Raw genomic sequence first — 17,740 nt, forward strand, 5'->3', positions numbered from 1 at the left:
CACTTAGCTTGAGCGCCTTAGTCATTTTGGGACTTTGACGTCTTTTGGGGCCTAGCGCTTTTTAAATGATTGATGATGACATCATCTATCAACTAATTTTTTTAGCTGAAAAGGATTTCAAATATAAAAAGGAACTAAACAAGAGTGAAATTCTCGATAGACATGAATAAGCTTTTCTTAGGCAAATGTAGTCTGAAGCACATTGAATGTTATCCAATTAATGAAATAAAGATTATAAGAAAATAGGAGGATTAATTTTAGTGAAGAGGTTATAAGGAGAGAAGAAAATCCCAAGGATGAATATGTAGGAAACAAAATTGGCTAATGTTTTGTCTTGTAAGTTATTTTCTAAGAGTGAAAGGATTGTAGTACTACCCAAAACAATATAAAATGGGCGGTATTTATTGGTCTACTCGATGACTTGTCGCAAACGAAGTTGTAAATAGGGTGTTCGATGTAATGCTCATGTATGTCCGTATCTTTCGGTTTTGTTCATACTTTACACATGTAGAGGGCTTGCAATAGGCTTGGCAGTCCCATTTTGGTTGACTTTTGTGGCTGTTTTAAGCTTATAAATGTAGGTTGTGTGCAGTCATCACGTAGAGGTAAAACTGTCCAGAAACAAGTTATCCAAGTAGCCATTTTAGGGGTTTTCTAGTTTCACTGAGTGGTGTGGACTGTTAGTCAACACAACACTCAAGAGCTACCTCGGTGGCACATGGCTGGATGGGCCTTTGGGGTAGTATTTAAGGTTGGTTCGCTGTCTTGTTCTGCAGTAGTATCATGCAAGGTTCGCAATATCGTACCGTACCGGTATTTCGACCTGGGCTCGGTATCGGTACGGTACGGTATACCGAGCGGTACACCCAGGTGTGCTGAGTACTGTAGCACTGCTATAGTGCTACAGTGCACTCGGACTGGTAACAGGCGGTCCGCGTACCGGCAACCTGTCGGATCGGTACGTACCGCCCGTACCGGGCGGTACAGTTCGGTACTGCAGACCATGGTATCATGTGAGCACTTGTGGTGACTTTTGGTTACGACGAACCACCTTGGATCCTTTGTTGCGCGACCGTTTAAAGCTTGCAAATTCTATGTTTGTAATTTGCATTGCCTATTAAGTGTTTGTTGAAATAGCCGCTTGTGGGATCTTGAGTTAAACGCTTTCTCTGACCCGTTTTTTCTTTTGCAGGCCCTTAAGGGACTATAAGAGGTTTCAAGGAGGTTGACCCTTTGCTGACAAACACGTAAGAATGTTGCACGACTTAGGCAAAACCAGCTAAGTCTATGACAGACGATATCAGAGTGGGACAAGCACATTTAAAATCACTTAGCATGCAAACATGGGGGATCAAGCGGGGTTATATTAAGGGTAGCCAGCATGCATGACCGTTTAAGGGAAATAGACATTGAAATGTAAGGAAAGGAGTTGCTCAGAGGAGTGGGCATCCGAGATTGACATTCAAAGGAATGACTAACCCTTCACGCTAAAGGCACCATGAGGACAAGCGAGTTGGGAAGAGCACGTAGTGCACAAGGTTGGGATGGCTGAGTTCGGGCTGCGACTCAATGTTGGCAACCAAACTTGACGATACTTAAGGCAAGCAGCGCGCTTGGCAAAAGATGAGACCGTGCAAGGTAGGATGGGTTGCTTAGTGATCGAAAGAGTTGTGCAAAGCTCACAGAGGTGAGGGAAATTACTAACTTGAAGAATTCGGTAATCATGCAAGGGTTTGTATACGGACGATGGATTGTTCATAGCCATCCCAAGGCGATCAAAACTAGGCGCCATGGAGCATCGAAACTTTCTTTTTGGAATGAGAAGGATATGTTCGTAGAAGACTAAAATGTGCAGTAAGTTCAACATGTTGCTAGGTCTTGAGGGGCATAGCGAGGGTTGTATTGGCGAAGAGTTGTAATTTAGCAAGTGTGTTCGTAGGGGCGGAATAGTCTGCTGTTTGTTCAGCAAGGCAGGGTAGTCCAAGGGGATGGTCGTCGTCGAAACTTCCGAAGGGAAAGATGCGAAGAGAAAAGTTGTTCCAATGGGATAGCTATCCAAGAGGGATGAATCCCGGTTCTCGAGAGGGAGAATCATGTGTAATAGCCCGCATATGTTGAGGAGGGATACCTTAAGACAACAACTCTATAAAGCTCAATAGATCGAGCGAGCAGCGAGGAGTTATCGCATGATCTCGCACGAGGTAATACGTTGATGGATGCATGTTAGGACTCTAGCTAGGAGAGTCCTAATTGAGAGGGGCATTCATGTAAAACCTACCTAAGCCGACCCCTATTAAAGAGGTGAAGAGGTTGGCTTGGGTTTGGAGGTTATTTCTTAGAGAAGAATTAGGAGTTGTAAAGGAATAGGAGTCTTGAGTAGTAGTCCTATTAGGAGTCTTGAGTAGGAGTCTTAATTGAGTAGAAGTCTTGAGTAGGAGTCCTATTAGGAGTTAGGGTTTAGAAACCCTATAAATAGTCATGTATTCATCCTCTTTTGATAAGCAATAGATGAATCTTTTCTGCAGCCTTTGAGCAGCAACTTGGAAGGAGGAACCTCTATAGAGTTCCAAGAAGACCGATCCCCTAAAGAGATCAACTCCAAGTTTAGAATCTGCAAGGGTTCTAACACCTGGCATCAGAGCAGCGTTTTTGGCATCTCGCTGCCCTTCCATAGCCATCCATTAGCCCTTCACAGTCGCCCAAAGCAATTCCCACAATTGCTTAAAAGATCATTGCCAAATTCCACCGTCATCTCCACCACTGCGGATCATCCTTTGATCTCTCCGTAAATTGCAACAGGTTTTGGTTTCCTACCTTACTGTTGTTGCAATTTAGTTATCCTTATTCGAAAATCCTAAAAAAAATTGTTCCAAAATTACCGCATAAACTTTTCGTCACAAAGTTTTCATCTCTATGACGAAAGATACATTACAAAATTCCAGCCGCATAGCACAGATTGTTTGATCTTGCTACTATGTTTTTTCTCTCCAAATCTCTACGAAATTTTTATGACAGCTTTGGCACTTCCTAACAGCAAATTTCCTTTTGGTTTTGTCAAAAAATTCTCAATATAAACCATTGATCTTTTATGTCTAAGCTGCTATACTTGAAAATCTACATTGTAAAATTTCAACTGCATAGCACAATTTGTTTGATCTTGCTATTATGTTTTTTCTGTCCAAATCTCTACAAAATTTTTATGATAGCTTTGACACTTCCTAACAGTGGATTTCTCTTTAGTTTTGTTGAAAAATTCTCAATATAAACCACTGATCTTTTACGTCCAATATGTTATACTTGAAAATCTGTAGAAAATTCCAGCCACATATTATTGCCTTAACCGATCTATTTGCAATCCTTTTTGAACGAAATTTCTTATACACTTCATAGATCATCTTGACTTCCATCTAAGATTGATCTATTGAAGAATTCAACTCTAAAAACGATTTTGTATTGCTGTAAATTTTCGTCGCAAACCACTTAAATTTTTCGACGAGAATTCTGCCATTGCAACTTGCATCAAGTTCCTTGCTGTTATAGTGCCGAAATTTTCTTGATTAAATTGGGCATCCTTGCTGTCATATAAACTGAGATTTTGCTGTTAATTCCTCCTCAAATCTCTCAAGTTTTTGGTGAAAATTTCGTCGAGAAACCGATGTTTCTTCGACGACAATTCTGCTCTTACAAGACAGCACATACTTGCAGCAACTTCCACTGATTTCTATCAAACTTTTGTTGCCATCTACCACAGATCCAAAACTTTCATCCACAGCCCTAAAACTCCACCAAACCACACTCTTAAACTGCACCCAAAACAGCCACAAAACAAGCCTATACCGCAGCCTACATCCACCAACCCTTTCGACCATCACTTCTCTCAACCTATACATGCCTTTAACCCGACTACAAAAGAGAGATCTTGACATCACAGATTTGGTGGCAATCAATGCTAATTTTGTAGCCTTCGAGGCGCGAATGACGGATAGGATTCGAACGCTCTTTACCGAACTCAGATTGGGCCGACCACCAAGCCTGAAGAAATCACATCAAGGAGAGAGCTTTGCCCAATCGCATCAAGCCCGAAGAGTTGACTTTCATGAAAGGGGAGGCTCTATGACCGAACCCAACTATCCACGCATAAGAGTGGACTTCCCTAGATGGGAAGGAGACTCGATTGATTGGATCTCGTGCGCCGAACGATATTTTCGGTACCACAAAATTGCGGACGCATCTATGGTAAAAATTACAACTATACATCTTAAAGGGGATGCCGTACAGTGGTTTGAGTGGTTTGAACACACTCATGGAGTCCTCTCATGGCGACAATTCAAAGAAGGACTGCTGATCCGCTTCGGACCAACCGATTACGAGAACATTGATGGGCAACAACCAAAGATCCGATAAACCTCCACCATTTAAGAGTACCAAACCAGGTTTGAAAGGTTATCTAATCAAACTCGTGATTGGTCTCAAAAACAGCTATTGGGGACCTTCATTGAGGGCTTGAAGCTGGAGATTCGGGGAGAAGTTAAAGTGCGACAACCGTACACGCTTATGGCAGTTATCACTTTCGCACGATTTCAAGATGAACGATTGAACCATGAAGCCCGAAGGACTAGGGTCGCTCCTCAACCAGCAATACTGATGCCCTCAGCCCCCCCTACTATCAATCGAGTCCTTGCACCAAAAATTTTGACAAAAGAAGAACTTCGGGAGCAATCTGTGAAGGGGTTATGTTGGTATTGCAACGAGCCGTGGAGCCGTGAGCATCGCTGTAGTAAAGGGAGACTTATTATGATTGAACCAGTAAAAGAAGATGTCATTGAACATCCATAAGAGAGCCTTGAACATAAAGAAGAAGATGCAGAAGAAGAGCCACAACCGACCGAAGTTACGGTACATGCAATAGCCGGCTACTCAAACCCGCAAACGATGAAAGTTGGAGGCATTCTCAAACAACTACAGATCACTGTTCTCATCGACACGGGCAGCACTAATAACTTCCTAAACAATAAGGTTGTTGTCCGAATGGCCTTACCTATCGAGAATTGCAGCAGGTTTGACGTTAAGGTCACTGACGAATAGATTTTGAAGTATGATCGTAGGCGCCTGCGAGTGAAACTGTTGCTACAGGACGAAGAGATAATTGCATATTTCTTCCTCCCTCTTGATGATCATAAGGCCATGCTCAGAATTGAATGGTTGACGACATTAGGTGATGTTTCTTGGAATTTTATGAAACTAATTATGAAATTTTACAGCAAGGGGAAACAGGTGATACTGCACAGGAAACGTCGGGGCGATGTAACAACGATTTGCACACAACAAATGGAGAAGGTTTTGCATAAAGCATGCAGCGACTTTTTTGTACAACTTGAGCAACAAACTAAGGGAGAGCCAATAGAATTTGAAGATCCAAACCTACTTCCTTTGCTTGCTGAATTTTCAGATATATTTGACGAATTGTACAACCTACCTCTTTCCCGTCAGCATGATCATTATATAACGATTCTTCCAGGCAAACCTCCAGTAAATACTCGGCCATATCAGTACCTACATCTCCAGAAGGATGAAATAGAAAGGATTGTAAAAGAGATGCTCGAAACAGGAGTTATTCGGTCAAGTTGCACCTCTACTCTTCACCGGTGCTACTTGTACGCAAGAATGACGAAACATGACGAATATGCGTTGATTACCGAGCTCTCAATGGCATAACCATCAAGGATAAATACCCTATTCCAGTAGTAGATGAATTGTTAGATGAAAGGAAGCACAAATCTTCACAAAGCTGGACCTTCGATCCGGGTATCATCAAATACGAGTGTGCAAAGAAGACATACCGAAAACCGCCTTTCGAACACACAACGACCACTACGAATTTTTGCTTTCTTCAACAATAGGTGGAATATCTTGGGCATATCATATCAGAGGAAGGTGTGATGGTGGACCCCTCCAAAATAAAAGCAATGCAGAATTGTCCAACCCCGAGGAACATAAAATTGCTACGTGGCTTTCTTGATTTAATAGGCTACTACCGCAAGTTCGTAAAAAACGATGGAAAGATCAATGCACCACTTACTTCCTTGCTGAAAAAATATGCTTTCCAATGGTTGGACAAAGCCACCACCGCCTTCAACAAACTTAAAACCGCAATGACGACAACGCTCGTACTAGCGCTGCCCGACTTCGACAAGACTTTTGTTATTGAAGCCGATGCCTTCGGAGTCGGAATTGGTGCTGTACTAATGCAAGATGGCCGCCCCCTCGCTTATATCAGTAAGGCATTATCTCCTTCCCATCTTAAGATGACTATTTACGATAAGGAGATGCTCGCGATTGTGCATACGGTGGCCAAATGGAGATCGTACTTGATCGGGCGACACTTTAAAATCAAGATCGACCATAAAAGCCTAAAATATTTCTTGGAGCAGAAGATATCTTTCCTCAAGCAACAAAAATGGGTAACAAAGCTTCTTAGATATGATTATGAAATAACTTACAAAAAGGGGAAAGAGAATGTTGTTGCAGATGTGCTTTCACGGCTACACAAGCAAGCTGAATTTAGAGGGCGGTACCATTCGGTACTGCATACCGTGTGAAGAAGCTTGTATATGTGCATTACAATATGTGTCTAAGGCTGTAGTGTGTTTAGGTTGACAAAGAACCAGAGGAGCTAGAGATTGATCCCTTTAAGCTCCAGTTCTATAATGAATTTTCATAATCGATGCTGAATGAGTCAAAGTAGTAGAGAATATAGGGATCCTCTGCTTACTGAGGTAGGAGAGCCCACGTCCATCTTGTTTTATCACCAAAGCTGTATAAGAAGAGGAACAACATCTTTAGTAGGAGATAGAGCACCCTCAATCAGAACGTGACGATTGGACAACCTCGAGTCAGTCTAGTAAGGGTTGCGGCACCCAACAATCATAGATATCCGTCAAGCGTATGCAGGGGAAGAGGAAAGCAGTAGCATTGATTGATCTCTTGAAAAGAATTGATAAGCAATAATTTCAATTCGATGTTAAGATACCTTCTCCATTGTAGTTAGTGCTTTACGAGGTCCGTAGAGATAGTAGCAACGTCAACAACACTGGTGGCCAATTGATTATTCCATCTACTTAGTCTCAAGATGGGGAATAGATGGAGTAGCATTTTATGCATATAATCCAAGATTCAAATCATAGATCTTAAGGATCCATGTGTAATGTTTATAGTCACAACAATAAAGTCGTAAGTTCTAAATATTTGTGGTTAACTATATAGATCTTTTATTGATATTAAGATTTGTAAAAAGTCATATGTTTAGTTAAGTTAAGAGTACTTAAATCTTTATTTATAGTTTCTATTAAAGTCTTTTTAGGTCTTCCTCTACCTCTTATCGTACCATTAATATTTTATCGATCTCTCCATCTTATTGAATAATTAATTCAAAATACCTTAAACTTTTACTTATAGGGACTTCTTGTCCATCCAACTATATTCTCCTATCTATTCTTAGAATCACTAAAATTGCATTTTATATGTTCAGTATTAATCCTACTTAATTTAAAATTTTTAGTTTCTAATGCTTTCCTCCATAGCTTAAATTTATAATTAATTTTACTTAGGCTTTCATCAACTAAGATAATATCATCAGTAAATAATATGCATCAGGGAGGTGTATTATGTAAGTAACTAGTAAGTTCCGCCATTATCAATGTAAAAAGGTATGGACTTAATGCGAATCTTTGATATAATCTTATGTTAATAGAAAACTCACTAGACACCCTCTTTATAGCTCTAATATTAGTAGCTATATTATCATACATATCTTTAATAGCATTAATATAATTGATAGGTACACTTTTTTAAAAAAAACCACCATAATAAATATCTAAAAACCCTGTCATAGGCTTTCTCTAAGTCAATAAAAACTGTATGCAAATCTTTTTTTTCCCCTATACTTTTCTATTAGTTATCTTAATAAATAAATAGCTTCTATAGTTGATCTTTCAAGCATAAAACCAAATTGATTTTCAAAGATATTTGTTTTAAGCCTTATCCTACTTTCGATAACTTTTTCCCAAAATTTCATAATATGGTTCATGATTTTAATTCATTTATAATTGAATAATTTTGGATGTCACCTTTATTTTTATAAATTTGAACTTAAAAACTTTCTCGATTCATCAAACATCTTTTCGTATCTCATGATTTTGTTAAATAAGTTAACCAAATTACTCTCTTGTCCCTTAAATTTTTTAGACCTCAATAGGGATATCATGAGGCCCCACATTCTTAACTATTTTTATTTTCTTTAATGCGTCTTTTACTTTGCTAGCTCTAATTTTACAAACAAATCTATAATTATTAAATCTACCACTATTATTTATCGTCAAATTTAAATCTTGTGTGGAATCTTCATTAAATAATTTATAATAATAATCTTTCGTCTTTCCTTAATCTCGTTATCATTAATAAGTATTCTTTGATCTTCGTTTTTAATGCATCTAATATTTCGTAAATCCTTGTACTTTTTTTCCCTAGCTTCAGCAATTTGATATACATATTTTTCATCATTTTTAGTACCTAATTTATTATAAAAATTATCATAGGCTTTTTATATCTTGCCATAATAATCGTTTTTTAGCCTCTTTTATAGATACTTTATATCTTTTAAATTGTTTCTCATATTTATAGGCAATCTTTAAAACATGATCTTTTAGTAAAAATTGCTTTTTGAACTTCCTCGCATCACCACCAACTCTCTCTTACGGTTACACCTCTACCTTTAGTTTCACTAAGAATCTCTTTTGTTAAACTCCTAATTTTATTGGTCATCGTGGTCCAAATAATATTAATATTATCCTCGTCTTAGTTTCAAGTTGTCTCCGTTTCCATCATATTCTTAGAAGTGTTTATATTATTATCTTTAAAATTTCACCATCTAGTCCTAGTAATTTTTTTATTTTTTTTATTTTCTATAATAAATATCTAATGCCATCAATCGATGTTGATTCGTCAATTCGTTAGGTATAACTTTACAATTTTTACAAATAATTTTATCTTTCTTTCTAATGAGAAAAAAATTTATTTGACTACAGTTATGACCACTTTTATAAGTAATCAAATGTTAATCTCTGTTCTTAAAGTGAGTATTTACAATTATAAGATCATACGAAGTTACAAAATCCAAAATCATATCACCATCTTAATTTCTCTCCTGATAACCAAAGCCATCATGCATCTTTTTATATTCACTATATGTTTTTCCTACATGACCATTCAAATCTTATCCAATTATAAGTTTTTTTATTATAAACATTCATTAAATGATATCATCTATGTTTTTTTTAAATTCTCTTTTGGTTTGATCATCCAATCCGACTTAAGGGGCATAAGCACTAATAACATTCAAAACATCTTGTCATTTTACAAATTTTAGAACCGTAATTCTATCTCCAAATATTTTTGCATCTACAATATTGTTATTAAGATCCTTATCAATAACAATTTCTATACTAATTATGTGTTTAACTTTTTCAGTATACCAAATTTTAAATCCAGTACTATTAATCTCTCAAGATTTGTTTCCTACCCACTTAGTATTTTATAAGCAAATAATATTCATTCTTCTTCTTATCATAGTGTCTATCAAATCTAACCCCTTTCATGAAAGTGTTCCTATATTCCGAGTTACTAACCTAACCATTTGTTCTTGGACTAATTATTTTACTCCTATTGGTCCAAAATAATGAGAGAATCATTGTCTACTTGGTATCACATTCGAGCGTAAATGTGATGGACCACTTCCGAGCAACCTCCTAACCCACCGTTTGCAATTCGAGACACCTAGATGGTGAAGGTGCCTCGCGTCACTTTTGGGTGACGACCTAGCTCTATACTGGAATCAGTTAAGATCCATGTTCATAAGATCTAACATAGATCTAGGTGTCGACAACTTAGATACTCTTAAGTGTCGACGACTTAGAGGAGATGCAACAACCTTTACGATGTTGACACAGATAGGCACTCATTGTATTTGCAACCTTTATATTATGAAGTATCCTTAAGTCAACAAATTTAAGGTGACGGTCATTTTTTTCGAGACTAATTGTTCTTACAATTCAGAGCAACAAGTCACCTGCGATAGCAAAAGTTTCGGAGTACTCAACTTCCCCACCCTTGCATGCTATAGTCATACTTGTCCCCATCGGACACATGTTATTAATGACAATCACATAACTGATAACACGCTGATGCATCAATGGTGTTGAGGATGCAAATTGATATAATATGTAATGGGAGTTGGATTTGATAAACATATCATATTGATATACAAATTCATAGAATCAAGTATCCCGATCCATTGGCTATGGAGTCCCGATGTTTGTTTTGGTTGTAGAAGCAAGTATTTACAAGTTTCTTATGTTATTACTTAATTTGCTGAAATTATAAAGTTCATAATCAAATATCTCAACTCGTATTTTAAATCAACGTAAGCAACGGAGGACCATGTGATGATGTTGCTCCTCGATCCAAAAAAGATAAATTTGTTATCTCATCCTAATAACCTACCATTACTATTGCCATTTTCCCAAAAATCAGTACGTACCTGATGTTCTGATATTCAGTACACCGATCAGTATGAACCTGTCCTAGCGAGGACCGGCACCATCGGTCGGCACTAGATGCCAGTCCTTGAATGTAACTACCAGATTGTCTTCTTTAGACAATTCTTGACGTCTACATCTATCATGAAAGATTTTTCTGAAAGTTTATTGATTGCTCATCATAATAAACTCTGAACTGTCACATAAGGGAACTTTTGGCATATTTTGTCATGCTAGAAGTTTGAAGTCAACATATTTCTCCATTCTTGGAATTCTAAATTGGATGGTTTTTTTGATCTCTCAAAAATCAACATAGGATTCTCAGAGTTACTTATGATCGAAGATCTGACTGCTTCATTTATCTGTGTAAATTGATTCACCAAGTCATTACATGCCCATTTTTTGCTTGTAAATAATTTGATATTAAATGCATTAAAAATAATTAACTGTATTTATTACCTTCCTAGGGTATTATTTGTACCATGGTTTGCCGTACCGAACAGTACCGCCCGGTACGGGCGGTACGTACCGGTCCGACAGACTTTCGGTACGCGGACCGCCTCTTACCGTTCCGGTACTGTAGCAGTACTGTAGCACTGTAGCACTGCTACAGTGCTCGGCACACCCGGGTGTACCGCTCGGTACACCTCGGTATACCGGTCGGTACACCCGTACCGTACCGTACCGAGCGCGGGTCGAAACGCCGGTACGGTACGGTACGGCGAACCTTGATTTGTACTACTATAGTACTATGTAAGATTTACAAAAGTGTATCTGAATATTTGATTTAACTCTTAGTGTACCAAAAATAAATTTCTTGCGATGACCGCATCATCTGTCAACTAATTATTCTTAATCTGGATATATGCTATTTCTTTAGATGAAAAAGATTTCAAATATGAAAAAGGAACCAACCAAGAATGAGGGAGATTCTCGATAGAGGTGAGAGACCTTTTCAAGGCAAATGTAGCCTGAAGCACATTGAATGTTATCCAGTTAATGAAATAGAGATTACAATAAAACAGGAGGATTAATTTTAGTGGAGACTTTATAAGGAGAGAAGAAAGTGCTAAGGATGAACATGCAGGAAATGTAATTAGCTAATTTTCTGTATTGTACGTTAATTTCCAAGAGAAACTACCTGATTGTCCTCTTTAGAAAATTATTGAGGTCTGCATCTGTGGTAAAAGATTTTTCTCTTTCTAATTTTGTTGATACTCCATAGTAAACTCTGAAGTGTCATATAAGGGGAACTCTTGTCATATTTTGCCATGGTGGAAGTTCAAAGATGACATATTTTTCTGTTCTTGGAATTCTAAATTGAATGGTTTCTGTAATCTCTCAAAAATCAACAGCGTAGGATTCTCATAGAGTTACTTATGATTTGTATATTAGTTGTTTCATGCAGGTTATAGTTGATATGGAAAGATTTAAACAAAGCTTCCAAGAACATCTTCAAGAGGCAGAACACTATTTAATGTGAGGATTCTCCTTTTGCCAAAGTTTTATTTGTGTCTATATAAGAATATATGAAACTGAAATGTCTTCTTCATGAGGTAAATTGATATTTTTGGTTCAATTATTAGAGTATGATACACTGATATCTGCATCTTGTTATTTTTCTTCTGGTTTTAAGTCATGTACATGTAAGATTATACCAAATCTTGATGGAACTGTAAGCTTGGAGTCAATAGTGAGTCAGTAAAAACAAAAAAAAAATTCTGTGTGAATTGGAGATCAGAGGACTAATATCTATCACCAAATTTAAACCTATTTTCATGCAGGTGTAAAAGAGACAAACTAATGAAACTTTAGATAAATCACTTGTCAATTGTTAGTTGGGCACTGATGGCTACCCTGAAATAGTTTTAGGTCTCATTTTGCAATGGGTGTTTACATACGGCCTTCTATCTGCAGGATTATTTGCTTGACCATTTGCAATGTCTTATCCTAGTCTAGGGACAATAGTCAATAGAATTAAAGCTGTCCAATTAAGAAGACAAAATGACAGTTAAAGGATAAGTCCAATAGAAGAATCTAACACACATTGGACACTGGAAAAATAAGTCCTTGGTCACTTTGAATTAAAGGATGTAGATACAGATAATTGATTCTCTTTTTGTTTCTGTGGAGATAGGTATTTGATGAATAATGTGTGTGTTTTTAAGGACAGTTGCAAATTGAATATACAATGAATAAAAATTTCAAACAAGATTTAAGATGGACTTGTGAATGAATCAAACACTGTGGGACAGGGTTTTGAATACCAATCTGTATCGGTATCCTCTCGGACAGATTTAAGGTGGACTTGTGAATGAATCAAATACTGTCGGTATGCGATTGGTATGCCTGGGTAATGGTCAAAACGTTAGTACTGTCCGGTGAAGGATGGTCCGCGTATCGGTATCCTCTCGGACCGATATGTACCCCTGTACCGGGTGGTACACATCGAAATTGAGAATCTTGCTGTGGGAAGATTAGAAGGCGATGCAAAGAATAAAAGGATGGATGGGAAATAAAAGGTAAACTGTATGAAGAAGAAAACCATCTTATAGTCACTTGATCTTTTTGTTGAGGATGTATAATGTTAATCCTTTGGAGAATATGGAGATATTTGGATATCGAGATTGGAATGCACCTCAACATATTTGGATCTGGATCCAGAAAGTGGCAGAAACACATGTATAACCATTTACAACTATATTATCAATTTGTATGGATTGGTTTATGTATTTTCATTCCTTCCGTGTTGTGTCATTCAATGAGCAGACTGCAGTATGAAAAGGCAAATTTTAATATTTAGCTGCATCATCACCATGCTGGTAGGGTAACCTTTGCTTGTATGATTTTAGGCTGTCAAAAGAACTACGGGAAAGCTTGTTGGTGGCAAAGAAGAAAATAGCAGATCATGCTGTAAAGCTGAAGAACAGGAAGACCAGAGCAGTTTTGGACAGTGCCTCTGTGGCACGTTCTCTTCTTCGTAGCAAGCTGCTGCAGCAGCAGCTGCAGTTTCGTGAGTCTTCTGAAGTGGAGTCGGAGAAGGGGAGAGTAGTTAGCAGTAGGCAGTCAGCAGAGGATCTTGAGCAGTCAAAATCATGTGATATCTCGCCAGGAGGAAGAAGCCTGTCGTCAGAAGCAAGCAAAGCAGCTGGGGTTGGTGGGTAATTATGTTGCACTTTAAGTTACTGCAAAGTTGATTGGCATTTTCGTGACATGTTTATTGTCGTTGTATTGTAGATGAGCAAAGCAAAATCCCAGTGGCTGGTGACATGGTGCTTGTTCCTTCCCTTGGAATGCAAGTGGTCGTTTCAAAAGTGGAAGAAACAAAGGGAGAAATCATAGTCCAGGCTGGTAACATGAAGTTGCGGTTAAAGCTGAAGGATATCCAAAGCCAGCGTAGCAGGACAACGTGAGTAAGCCTGTGCTGCACTTACCATGAAAAGTATTTGGTTGTTGAACGAGTATTTAGTTGTAAATGATGATTAGATGAGAGTATCATTATTTTAGGAGTTTTAAATTTGTTTATCTTATCTTTTAGATGTAAATTGGATCTTTTTACACTTAATTCTTGTAAGTGTATACAAAAAGATTAATTCTTTTATATTTCCCGTCTTTTCTTTTCTTTTATTTTTTTACTTACCTAATTATCTAGTATCAGAGTCAAAAGGATAAGAGTTCTAAAGACCTAGAAGGCTACAAATATAAATTCAAAAGGTCAGATTACTTGCTTCAAGCACTTTAGGTGGAATCATTCTTTGATTACTTGCTTTTCGATAACGATTGCGAAAAGGATACATATTTATTGTGATAAGATGAAGTCATTGATATTAAAATTTAATTTTATTGTCTGTTCTATTGAAGAATCTAAGGATATTGTAGGTACAAGCTATGACGATCATATATATGCGAATCTTTGCAATTGGATGAATCCTTTCAGAGTAAGGTAAAGTTTACAAATGATTCCACAATCCTCGGCATAGTCAAAGGAAACAAGAATATCCAAATGTTTTGTTTATTCCTCACCAGCTCATCGTTCCTCCGCTTCAGATCCCCAACGTCGCCATTGCTAGCACTGCAACGTTTCAGACTGGGATCCCTGAACTTTGATGACAAGAGAGAGAGAGAGAGAGAGAATTGGATTTAGGGTTTAACCATATGTTGTAGCCTTGCAGGCATCTGGCGTAGCGAAACAGGGGGAGACACTGGTGAACATTCATTCATAAGATGGAGAATCGTAGTCGAAAAGTATTTCTCCAGCACTGAAAAAGAGGACACAATAATCTGATTGCAAGTTGTTAACAAGTGAAACGAACCACCAGATTGTTCCCGCTAGAAAACCAAGATAAGCTGTAATAATTTGCCCTACTGTGTTTCTGATACATGAGATTAAATAGATGTCAGAAAACAGAAATTTACAATGGCTTTTGTGAAAACCACCGAGTCAGAAAGCTCCACGGAAATTTGCTTGCAGACTTCAACAATCAGACCCCATAGAAGAAGAAGAAGAAGAAGAAGAAGATTTAAAAAAGAAAAATCATACACACAATATGGCAAAACCTTGACAACGGGACTAAAGCAGAAGCCCCAAAGAATTTGATATCCAATGCTATACTGATCACAAATGAGTTCCATCTTTCTCCCGCCTGCCCTTGCACTAAAATGTCCTCCATTGATGTTCTCTTCTTATGAAAAATTTGCTGGGGCTCATCAGGGAAGTCTACTTTAAAATGGGCAAAAGCCAAAAAAAAAAAAAATTCCAAGCGATACAGCTTATGATCTCAGAGTAGACCAGCAAGCATAGCACCAGGATCATTATATGCTGCAGGTGTAACTGGTGATTGTGGTTGTACTGGTGAGACAGCGGGAGGTGGCGTTTGCATGGGAATGCTGACCAGATGTTCCTTGATACACTCCTTTAACCTGTTAAACGTGATATAATTTTAGATCATTGAGTTGGGAACCAAAGCAGGCAACTCTAGAGACACGTACTCAAATGTCAGCGTCGGATCTCCTGATGCTATAGTTATCCGAAGCTGGGTTCTGTCTGATGGATCCGTTTCGACTCTAATCTGAATTTAAATATATATCTTAGAGATCAAACCAAAAAAAATAGAGATACCAGGCAATAACCACAAACAAGTTATTAACCGCAAACTGGACCAATCTAAATTCTACCTAAAAAACCACAAAAATGTTCTATTTAGATTAGACTTCCAATTAAAATCAGTTTGAAAATTTTAAACAATAGTAATGGCTCCTTTAGTTACCATTTCAAATTTACATCACCAGAAGATAATAGGAGGCAGGAAGTCAATCTAAAATCAGATAGGCTTGTCAGGCGATCATCACGTGAAAAGATAAATTTTTGACTCTAAAAGTTTTAGGCTTTTTAATGCAGGACACTCGCATGGTGAAAAGGCTGAAAAAAGATTGTAGCTCAATTTTTTTGGATTTTCTAGTTTCAGAAGTTTCAGTCATGATGGAAACATTTACACTAGACAATATCCTATACTGGAGTTAGCAGGCACACTTTTTCTGAATCAGCATTCAAGTTTCTGACTAATAAATGAGGGACAAGAAAAAGAAATATAATATCAAGCAGAATAATATTCACTCCAGTGCTATGCTGGTCCAAGTTTTCTGGCTTTCTTTTGGCACCGACAAGTTGATATAGAACAATGGAAGTGAATGGAAAAGAGAAGCAATAGCCAGTGACAAGAGTACATGTGGTAGTTATATATCATCAGGACTATACAAAGTTTAAGTTCAATAAATAACAAGCAACAGAGAATATGGCAGAAAGACAGCTGGCAAGAATACATATGGAACCTAATTGCACAATAAATTATCAGGGCTTTGAAATCTTGAAAGGTTTGAAAATGACAAGCAACAAATATTAACATGGCTGCAATATGAAGCATACAACAAGCCAACTCATTGCAAGAGACTTTTAAATGGCCTAATAAGGAAGCCAAATGAACTAGATATTCACAATGCAAAATTTCTGTGTAAAGTAATTTGTCACAAGTTTCCTCTGGCTACAGGATCAGCGTCAACACTAAGATATGTGGCCCAAAGATGCTTAACAAAAGCTAAGGCATAAATTCCAATACCTACGTAACAAAAAAAATTTTATCCTTACCAAGCAAAGCATGGCCCTGGTGCTCTCTGAATAGAAGGTAGTGCATGCGACCAGATTATTAGGATTTGCATCCTGAAGAGAAGGGCAACACATTGTTTTTATTTCAAATATATGTGAAAATACAATGTCATTATTTTGAACAAATGTAAATTTTAATTAGATAAAAATAAAATAAAACTTACAATTCCAGGGGTAACTGCCAAGTGAAGACTGGTAAACAAGTTTGCCATTTCAGGAAGAGATAAAGGTTTCACACCTCTAAGCTGCACCATATGCTCAAAAGATTTACTGATAGTACCGAACCAGGTAGTCATAGATGAAAAAAAGTGAAATCAAGTAACAGACTGGCATCAAAGGACATTTCCCTATCTCAGTTTTCTTCAAAGAAAACATTGGTAATCCTCTGATGATTCACTTGGGTGATGCATATGGGATCAAACTTGGAATTTTATTGAAATCGAGTAAGTTAGCACTGTTGCATACTAGTTAACTGATGCAATTTACTTTTATTAATTTGTTTATTGGATCATTTGGGTGATCATCAATCTATCAAAATGACTTCCTAGTCAATAGGCAATATTTAACAAATCAAGATACAGATAATCAGTTTTTTAACAAGATTTGACATGAAAAAAGATTCCATTACAAGGTATGAATAAAAGTTTAAAAAGTTCAAGCAGATGTACCAACAATCTCTATGATCAAGTGGTACAGAGATCATCATTGTCATCAGGTATTTCCTGGAAACCCATCTAAATGATGCTTACTAACTAGATCTTAAACCCCTATTATTACAATATTACTGATCTATGAAACATTAAAATGGAATCTTGAGAATAGGGAGCACACTCCATCTCTCAACTGGAAAAGAGTTCAAGGGTACCATAATAAACAGAGCAAATTCAAGGAAGAGGCACACTAATTTCCTCCTGGAATCATCATCCTTCACCATCCAAAAGTCACGATAGTTATTGGTCAAAATAGTCATATCAACCCTCTCTACTAC

The 17,740-nt window shown here is 37.4% G+C and overlaps 2 protein-coding genes across 7 annotated transcripts in view; one reads left to right on the forward strand and one right to left on the reverse strand.

Annotated features, from left to right (window-relative positions):
* Positions 1-14,823, forward strand: part of LOC135610258 (uncharacterized) — a 50,135-nt gene extending 35,312 nt beyond the window's left edge. For 2 of the 6 annotated variants that reach the window (XM_065104543.1, XM_065104546.1), the window contains exons 18-22: positions 12,001-12,071; positions 13,445-13,749; positions 13,830-14,001; positions 14,472-14,535; positions 14,765-14,820. In XM_065104543.1, the coding sequence (XP_064960615.1) occupies positions 12,001-12,071; positions 13,445-13,749; positions 13,830-14,001; positions 14,472-14,484 (561 nt within the window). In that variant the 3' untranslated portion in view covers positions 14,485-14,535; positions 14,765-14,820. Of the gene's footprint in view, positions 1-12,000; positions 12,072-13,444; positions 13,754-13,829; positions 14,194-14,471; positions 14,536-14,764 lie in introns of those variants that run through there. The other 4 variants (XM_065104549.1, XM_065104547.1, XM_065104548.1 and 1 more) reach the window with 4 other exon arrangements.
* A 99-nt stretch (positions 14,824-14,922) lies between these two features.
* Positions 14,923-17,740, reverse strand: part of LOC135610257 (AP-2 complex subunit alpha-1-like) — a 29,830-nt gene continuing 27,012 nt past the window's right edge. Inside the window, exons 24-27 of the mRNA XM_065104542.1 lie at positions 16,917-16,997; positions 16,735-16,806; positions 15,582-15,661; positions 14,923-15,512 (exon numbers count right to left, since the gene is read on the reverse strand). Of these exons, the coding sequence (XP_064960614.1) occupies positions 15,371-15,512; positions 15,582-15,661; positions 16,735-16,806; positions 16,917-16,997 (375 nt within the window). The 3' untranslated portion in view covers positions 14,923-15,370. The remainder of the gene's footprint in view (positions 15,513-15,581; positions 15,662-16,734; positions 16,807-16,916; positions 16,998-17,740) is intronic.

Source organism: Musa acuminata, chromosome BXJ2-4, assembly GCF_036884655.1.
Source record: "Musa acuminata AAA Group cultivar baxijiao chromosome BXJ2-4, Cavendish_Baxijiao_AAA, whole genome shotgun sequence".
NCBI classification, from domain to species: domain Eukaryota; kingdom Viridiplantae; phylum Streptophyta; class Magnoliopsida; order Zingiberales; family Musaceae; genus Musa; species Musa acuminata.